We start from the raw sequence: 10,000 nt of genomic DNA, 5'->3' as shown, positions 1-10,000 counted from the left end.
TAGTGCCATAGCCTCTGTACCATGGTCTTCCACAGTCTGGGGGTGAAATTCTCTTGCTTGAGAGTACACTCAGACAAACTATTCTATATTATCTATCTTACTCTTGTTTTTTCAAGTTTTTATAGTTTATATATGAGAGATTTATTTCAATGATGTAGTTGTTCCTAGAATTTTTTAAGTGTTCATTCCTTTATTTTATTTTATTTCCTAATTTCCTTACCTCACTGGGCTATTTTTCTTTTATAGCCCGTGGGCTTAAACATCCTGCTTTTCCAATTATAGTTGTAGCTTAGCGAGTAAAAAAAAATAATAATAATAATAACGCACTCAAGTTAAAAGTATTACTTAGGATGGTGAATTCAAAATGCAATCTAGCCAATACTTTATTTCTCAGCCACATTTGGACGAAATTGAGTAAAAGCCATTATTATTATTATTATTATTATTATTATTATTATTATTATTATTATTATTATTATTATTATCATTATTATTATTATTATCAAGGTATGGCCAATGTAAGTTAATTGGTATAGGAGGAGGACACTCCAAAATCAAACAATTGTTCTCTTGCCTTGGTTGGTGCCATAGCCTCTGTACCATGATCTTCCACTGTCTTGGATTAGAGTTCTCTTGCTTGAGGGTACACTTGGGCACGCCGTTCTGTAATATTTCTCTTCCTCTTGTTATGTTAAAGTTTTAATGTTTTATATAGGAGATATTAATCTTAATGTTCCCCTTCTTAAATTCTTATTTTTCCTTTTTTCCTTTCCTCACTGGGCTATTTTTCCTGTTGGAGCCCCTGGGCTTATAGCATCGTGCTTTTCCAACTAGGGTTGTAGCTTAGCAAGTAATAATGATAATAATGATAATAAACTGCTTATAGTTTAAAGAATTTTTGAAAATGACAACAACATCAGTGAAAACGAATGAACTGAAGAACTTCTTACATAACATTTTCATTTCGGATTTTGAAAAATAATATAATGATCTTACCCCTCTAGGTATAACTTATTCTCAAGGTAGAATGTATTCAATAGCAAAAAGGATTTGTGAGTCGCTAATTATTTGCGAGTATATATATATACATATATATATATATATATATATATATATATATATATATATACACACACACACAAACATATATATATATATATATATATATATATATATATATACAGTATATATATATGCATACTTATGTATATGTATGTATACATATGTATATATACATATATTCATACACACACACACACACACATATATATATATATATATATATATATATATATATATATATATATATATATATATATATGTATATATACATATGTATGTATACTGTACATATATATACATATGTATATATATATGCACATATATGTATACATATATATATATATATATATATATATATATATATGCGTATCGCCTTCTGACAAATTTGTAATCCGTCGAAGAAAAGAGGGGACAAAAAACAATAGAATAGTGTTAAAAGAACCCTAAAATAGAAAAAAAAAATCTAAATAACACAAATTCGTAAGCTGACATAAGAAATGGGTCAAGTATTTAACAAACAGTAAAGACCATAGACAACATGCCGATGATGAATGTTATTATTATTATTATTATTATTATTATTATTATTATTATTATCATTATTATTATTACTAGCCAAGCTGCAACCTTAGCTGGATAGCAGGACGGTATAAGCCCAAGTGCACCAGTAAGGAAAATATCTATGTGAAGAAAGGACATAAGAAAACAAATAAATTTCATGAGAAGCAACAAATAATGAATGTAAAACATTTTGAGATCGGTATCAACGTTAGATTGGATTTCTCATATATGTACGAAGTTCCATCGATTCAACAGCCTGATTAGGAAATATTGTGAAATATTAACTGAATGACAGAGCCGGAGATTAATATCAAGATCAGGAATACGAAATTCAATAGACCACAAGTTTTTGTCCTACAAATTAAGATAAGATTCATTAACTGAGGACCAGGTGGAAGAACAACGCTTGAAACAAGGTAGAATGAAAGAATTAGAATATTTCTTCCGAAACTCTCAAGACTTTCTCAATAAGTCAATTCTTTTTGGCAATTTGAAGAAGAAACAGACCGAATATGATTTTCAAAAATAAGTTTGCAATCAAGAATCACACCTAAAATTTTAAGACTCGTATAGAGTTAAAGAGACATTATTAATGCAGAGATCTGGATGTTAAGGAGCCACAGCCCTCGGCCTATTCACAATCATACTTTAAGTTTTGTTAGGGCATATCTTCATACCCCATAATTTGCAACATACACTAATTTTAGCTAAATCTCTGTTAAGAGTTGCAGCAACCACATATCTACATTCAGGATATGGAATTGATGTAAAGAGAGTAGCATCATCTGCATATATAAAGAGCTTGTTTTCTAGGTCAAAGCGCATATGTGTATATAGTATGAAAAGTAATGGGCCAAGAACACTACCCTGAGGAACACAAAATATATTCCTCTACTCACTATGGTGCCCATAAACAACAACTCTGCAATCTATTACTTAAAAATTCAATAATGATGCTAAGAAAACAACCACTCACTCCCAACTGTTTAAGTTTGAAAATAAGGTCCTCATGACTACCACGGTTAAAGGCAGCACTAAATCAAGGCCAACCATACGAACCTCCTGCCCATAATCGAAGGATTTCTATACAGAATTGGAGATTGTAGAAAAAGGGAATCATTTACTCTAAGGCCATTGCCATAGCCCTACTGTAAACTAGGGAACAGATTACTAACTTCAGCATACCTATTTAGACGTTTTAAGATGTTAAGATAGAATTAAAAACTGCAAGAAGATATACTGCCATTACAAATGAACATTGATAAAATCCTTTTTTAACCGCGAATAAAATATTTAACTTTATTAACATAAGTTATGTTACATAACTACAACTAATGATAATGTTCATGTAATGTATGTATGCAAATTAAATAGTTTAATCGTATGCTACAATAATGAGTATAACATCCTTTAAGTGCAAGAACATATAGTTAAGAATGATAAACTGCATATGGATTTATTTTGTGATACCATTCGGTATACTATTTCTTTTTGAAGGAATTGTTACAGTTGAAGATTATAAAACAAGAAATTGGATACCGAAATAAGTACTATAAGTGCCAGATGTAACGAGGGAAACACATGATAAAGAAGGTTGTGCACATTATGGAAATAATTGGAATGAAGGAACGTTTGCTAATAACATCGAAATTTATTCCATTTCCTTGGTGGTAAAAGGGATGTTGGTAACGATTCATTCACCATTGTAAAAAGATCTTTAACATTGACATGAAAAGTTAAGAATTTAAACAATGCAAAAGATAAAGATAGATAAAAATTAATTAGAATTTCCTTTAAAGTCTTCAGTGTAGAGATCACCTATTTTTCTGCAAAACTGCGGTAGTTAATGAGTTTGGTAGGGCTTTTTCCCTCCAAGATGGACTAAATCAAACTTCAAAGAGCTGAACATCTATTACTGTCAACCATGTTAGAGATTGTTCAGTGAAACAACTCATGCAAATATGCTCCTACAAAGATTACATTTTGGACCAAAAATGATTATATATGCCATTGGTTTTATAAGTCGATGTTATCTTGATTTTAAGACGGATACGATTTTCAGTTATGCTACTTACGTCAGTTTTCTCTAATTTAATTTATTTGGTTTCCCTTCTTGCTCTTTCTTGTTTATTCCTTTCATTTACTAATTGCAACTTAGTAAATACTGCAGACACCATTTTTCAAGATGCTTATTTACAATAGCAAGTAAGAAGTATTTAGTGTTGGAAAATGAAAGACAGTGATATGTATAACAACTGAAATTTAATCATATACTAACAAACAGAAAAATACTCCTTGTAACTAATATCAATACTACTAAAGGGTTTGTGTACATGATAAATAAAATTAAAGGATGATTACAGTTACGGCTCCTAATGCCCAGACCCACAAAGTCTAATCTCAGACCAGTCACCTTAGATTGTAGTGCTTAGAGATAAAGGTTAATCTGTGGCAGACGTCTTCTCTCCAAGGCTCCTCAGACTTCAGTGTTGCTTCACACCATCGATGAAAAGCGTATTTGCACTAAATCTGAAACGATTTAAATAATACTTATGCCAAACGTTCACAAGGTCAGATGTAGGTATGATACACGTAATTGTATTATCTTTATATGCATAGCATAAATATCATGGAAATCATCTTTGAAGTTGTCTAATATTTATATCAGTTTTATAAGCTTTGTGTAGGCCTAGGCTTACAAATATCTTTTCTTATACATTTATTAAATAAAGTTGAACAATAAGGATCGAAACAATTTAGCAAAGTATTATGAAATATATCCTACCTCATCCGACAGAATCAGTTGGAAACGCGAGCTCGGCGATCACCACGATTCGGTGGGTTCCAGACAGAATCTGATCCAACCGGGTAATGTACAAATGCATATTGGGGAGGATTGGAGTTACCTCCTGATGTCCTAAAATTAGTTATTAGCTGTCCACCACGGATACTGGCTGCTGGGGCTGCAGAGCCTGCTGGGGCTACAGAGCCTGCTGGGGCTGCAGAGCCTGCTGGGGCTGCAGAGCCTGCTGGGGCTACAGAGCCTGCTGGGGCTGCAGAGCCTGCTGGGGCTACAGAGCCTGCTGGGGCTACAAAGCCTGCTGGGGCTAAACAAAAACGTAGATTACTGAAACTTTTATTTTTGATAGAGTTGGATATGAAAAAATGAACGTGAATTTCATGAAACTTCAAGTTAAAGTAACTCGATTACCTGAAAGCTGCTTAGAAAAGTAGTATGCAGCGTAGGATATGACTATAATTGTGTCAGATATAGACTGACAGGCTATTTCAATTGATTGCCATTGAAAATAAAATAGGTTGCTTCAGTGTTATGAAATTTTGAAAAAATTTTATCCGCTTGATAACCGAAAGTGAATGTGACTTGCCGAAGGTCATATAGAAATATATCTTAAAGGCATATATCTAATACCTTTGTTTACACCTAGTGTGATTGCATATTCTGATTGACAGCTGTAGGTAAAAAAAAACTTGAAGCTTATCTTAGCGTTTTCTTACTATACTGAAGTGGCAAGTGAGTAGTGCCTCTTTCAGATATTAATCTTTTGCTATTGCTTTCGGTGCTAGGACGACGGTGAGAAACTCGCTTTTAGCAGTTTCCTTTATATTTCTTAAACACTGCAGTGCAAGGCAATCAGTGACTAATCATTCATGATTTTATGCATGATAGTGATATGCTATTATTTTCTGCCTTAAATTGTACGTTTGTATACCACTTTCGTTTGACACGCGGATAAAGAATTCCAAATTTTATAATTCAAGAACAAAAGTTTTTTCAGCAACTAATAAATTAGAAAAGCTTTATCGTACTATATCCAGCACAATTCTAATGCCCATTTCACACTTCATACTATGATTACTTTAAGCGGCTTTCGGGTAATCGGGTTCCCACTGAAAACTCTGAGAAAAAACGTTAAAAGTCTAACTAATAAATCATAGAAATCAGAAAGTTGTAATTTACTGTCTTTGCATGAAAGGAACCAAACGGTAAATAATATTCTGCAATGCATGTTTTGACAGGAACCATTTTTAATGCCTGTGGGGTCCTGCAAGAAAGATATTGCCTTCAGAGAATGTTATACGATTGAAATATGGCAACCTTAATTATAATGTGTAATGTTTCTAGAGGAACGAGGCAATACCCTACCATCATTAACTAGCGAATCTATTATTTGTTCTAGCGGAAGTCATTTCGTATCTTTAATTAGAACGTACTCATTGATTAATTAATAGATCCCACCAGTGAGCAAAATGCTCCATCTTTTCCTTGTCTGGGTCGTTTCATGTTTGGAAAACTTCCTATCAACCGGTGCAGCAAAACATTGCGATTGGAAGCAACAAAATTACCTGCAAAGTCTAGAGACTCTATAGGTATCTGTGATTGTAAGGAAATTTCTCTTCATAAATATAGAATGATATTCATGCCTGATGGTTTGATTTTAAGTATGTCTTTATATCTTATTGTCAGAAACATTAACCAAACGTAATAATTCAATCAGACTGAAAGGTTGCAATTAATTCTAATAGTATTTGGTAAAGAGAAAAATTAGTTAGGGGATGAAAGAATGTATTTATGGCTTGAATATAGCCCAACAATAACGGGACTGGATTAGCTTCTATGCAGATGAGCTGATAATTCAAAATATTCTTTATTTCAAAACACAGCTTGAAAGATAAATTAAGTAGGATATCAAATGCTTTGAGCAACAGAAATGTAAACATTGGCCGTGTTTCATTAAGGACACATTTGAACAAGCAAAAGAAAAACCATCAGGATATCTTCTAAAGCAAAAATAATCTTAAAGAAAAAGAAAAGAAATGTTGATATATGTTAGATCTACTCTTAAATATATATATATATATATATATATATATATATATATATATATATATATATATATATATATATACATATATATATATATATATATATATATATATATATATAAATTGGCACATGTTTAGTTTGGTCCAGCATTCATTAATAAAATTTCCAACTTTTAAATGGTTTTGTTATTCATATTCCATCTATCTATTAATTTTTAGTATTTCACTGATAATCTATAATATATAACAGCATAATATGAAAACAAATTAGGTCTACTTATATCATTTGATTCGAATGAAAATATTATGTTCTGATATATGTGGGAAATTCTTACAATGATGAAACCTACTAAAGAAACAGACGGTAGAGAGGTTGTAACTCCGTGACATACTAGATAATAATATGTTGTAACTGGACCATCATCAAAAATGCGTTTTTACGAGCGTAGAATTGAAATTATTTATCTGAATGACATCTGCCGAAATTATTTCATTGTAGCGTTCTCTTTACAGACAGTAGTGGGCTGGAATAAGTTCTTTACAAACTAACAATGTTTTCTCTCTTTTAAGCAATAGATCCACGGGAGCCATAGAATCATGTTTACGTCTGAGAAGAGTCTCTTGAACTATCTCTAAAATCATTAGGCCTACTGTAATTGCAATTAGTTTATTCATATAGAATATATCAGGATTCTATTCTGAAGTTAGCTCTCTTCTTTGAAAGAATTTTGGGTTGACAGCAAGGTTATCAAAATCGGACAGCTGATTAATAAAATTCAGAACAAAGAATTCTCATGAGTGAAATAATCGAATTTACTTTCCTCTTCAATCACTCATTTTTCATCTGTATAAAGGTCCTTGATCAAAAGGTATCCACAAAAACAAATTACTTATATTTATTTTATCTCACTCATATTATACCATGCCAAAACAACTTGGTTTAACGGAATAATGTTGCTGACTTTTTTTTTTAGGTTAATATTATACGAAAGAGACCATTTCGCACGTGAACAGGAAATTTATTCATCTCTACCCAGCAGTATCATACGCAATCAAGAGTAGGCCTATTTTGTTAAAGAGATTTTATATAAGCCACAATCGTTCCACGAGGTTACTTTTTTTCTAATATACTTTTGCACTGCTTATATCTAATGAATAAGATAATCGCTGTGTAATGTTAGGCCTACTCACAGTTTTCTTCCGTTTCATAGGAAACGAAAGCGGATGAAATGTACGCAGCGGGTTGTGATTATCCCTAGAAAAATTTTGAAAAAGAGAAGTTTATCGAGTCATTTATAGATTATTTTGACAACTACCTATGTAAAATATACAATAACTATGATAGGATCATGAAGTTTTTGTATAAAGTTTACATCAGTAGAGGTATACAGAATATGATAATGCAGTAAACACTACGTACCTTCGGAGCATGTATCTGGAATGATACATTTGGTAAGTGTCAAAGGCTGGCAGTTGGGGGAGGGTCCCTTCCCACACCTTCCTACTCCAAGCTCACTCTGAACCCATTCATATCCATGAGGACATTGTCGTTGGTCTTGTCGAAAGCTTCCGTCACTTAATAGGACACACTCGTAATATTTATCACAGCTGAGAGGGTCAGAGAAACGTCCTTCTCTTTGGCAAGTGAATTTTCCTGTGTCCCAGCTACAGGGATCTTCACATTGCCCTTTAATTTCATTGTACATCAAACCATCACTGCAGGAAAAGGGTTTTTGGATCCAGCCATTTTGACTTGCAATACAAGTATAGTATTGAGTGCAGTCATCATGGTAAGCAAAGACGCCTGCTTCCATACATGGAGAAAAGCCGTTCGCATTCTTGCACTGTTGAGTACTTTCATCAAAGATCATTTCCCCTGGGCAGTGATACATGTCAGGTTCTGCTTCAGTAGCGCTACAGAAGAAGAACATTTGTGTGTCATAAGGATCGATGAAGAATGCGTTGGCGCGGCTGCAGGAGCATGATGGTTCGGGTGTAGGATAGCAGATGGCTCCACCAAATGCATCCTTTATTGAGCAAGTATCCGATGTGCCGCAATTTTCAACAAATGCAACTCCTTCGATACAATTCACAACTGTTTTGCAATCGGCGCAGAAGAATCCATTACGCCTGCTGTCGCAGATGCTGCTGAACCTACGATCGACGGTAAGAGATCTGGCAGTACGTGGTCTACTTGCACATTCGTCCCCCTAGAAAGATTAATGATATTTAACACTTTTACTCTTTTCAGTGCTTAATGGATGGATAACAGAGGAGTAAAAGATGCTAAAATATGGATTACTATTTATAGTAACGGTTTATACACGAATCCGTACAGTATATATTACCCATACGTTCATGATTATTCATGCCATTCTAGTCGCTCTTTTTTTTTATATAGGTGAGGGTTTGCTGAAATCTAGAAATTTCACGAATGCCAATAAAGTAATGAATAAGAAATTTTGTTTTCATTGGTAAAACAATGGTCTTATTGGGCTATCCGCATGAGCAAAAGTATGTGCTCTGACATAAAACTAAATCATTCAAGCAATAATACCCTGATGCAAAACTTTGTCTAACTTTAGGAAGATACAGAATCAGTACTATTGTATACCTGTTTAAACGGACAAAATGTGTACATATGCGTGGAAGAAGACTCACAACAAAATCAACAAAGGGTTGATCAACAAAAAACTCTTGATTATATTAAGAAGGAAGTCAGATCGACTTAAAACAAAGTAATTAAACTAATCCATCACATATAACAATGACACAGAAGCAATAAGTAACCTAAAGTGTAATATAAAGGTCAAACCCTGATACTAGCAGCAGTAGCAGCAGGATAAAAAAAGATATTAAAAATTATTTAGGAAAACGTCACCGCCATCATCCCCGAAGAGGCCAAGATCACCTTCACCATTTACTGCAATAGTAAATTTAATTGAACAACAGATTTACTTAAGAACATCTTCGAAGCCTCCTCTCGAAGATTTATAGAAAGTGAATGTCATGTGCAGATTTAAATGCCGAAATATAGTTTTCCTTCAATTTTACATAGGAATGACACTCATGCCTACTTCTAAAAATCTTTCGTGATACATACTGGGCACTGCAATATTCAAGCATTCTAGGACAAACACCATACGCTTTTAGACTTTCAGAACCTTTATCTAGATAAACAAAAACTTCAACTAACGATGAACACATAAGAAAAAAAACATGCCATTCTTCCTTCCATCACCTACAGAGGTAGCCCTTTCCACGCCATAACGATGAAAACGGGAATCTCTCTCTCTCTCTCTCTCTCTCTCTCTCTCTCTCTCTCTCTCTCTGTATATATTTATGTATATATATATATACACACATATATATATACATATATATATACATATATATATATATATATATATATATATATATATATATACATATATATATATGTATATATATATATATATATATATATGTATATATATATATATATATATATATATATATATATATATATATATATATATATATATATATATAT

At 32.7% G+C, this 10,000-nt stretch overlaps 1 protein-coding gene across 5 annotated transcripts in view; it reads right to left on the bottom strand.

Annotated features, from left to right (window-relative positions):
- Positions 1-3,956: 3,956 nt before the first annotated feature.
- The window catches only part of LOC137643118 (uncharacterized), a 19,635-nt gene continuing 13,591 nt past the window's right edge, over positions 3,957-10,000 (bottom strand). Inside the window, exons 4-6 of one of the 5 annotated variants that reach the window (XM_068375965.1) lie at positions 7,889-8,678; positions 4,409-4,730; positions 3,957-4,152 (exon numbers count right to left, since the gene is read on the bottom strand). In XM_068375965.1, the coding sequence (XP_068232066.1) occupies positions 4,423-4,730; positions 7,889-8,678 (1,098 nt within the window). In that variant the 3' untranslated portion in view covers positions 3,957-4,152; positions 4,409-4,422. The remainder of the gene's footprint in view (positions 4,153-4,408; positions 4,731-7,888; positions 8,679-10,000) is intronic. The other 4 variants (XM_068375973.1, XM_068375978.1, XM_068375985.1 and 1 more) reach the window with 4 other exon arrangements.

This window comes from Palaemon carinicauda, chromosome 1 (genome assembly GCF_036898095.1).
Source record: "Palaemon carinicauda isolate YSFRI2023 chromosome 1, ASM3689809v2, whole genome shotgun sequence".
NCBI classification, from domain to species: Eukaryota; Metazoa; Arthropoda; class Malacostraca; order Decapoda; family Palaemonidae; genus Palaemon; species Palaemon carinicauda.
The sequence above is the reverse complement of the archived record's forward strand: the minus strand, read 5'-3'. Positions and strand labels throughout refer to the sequence as shown.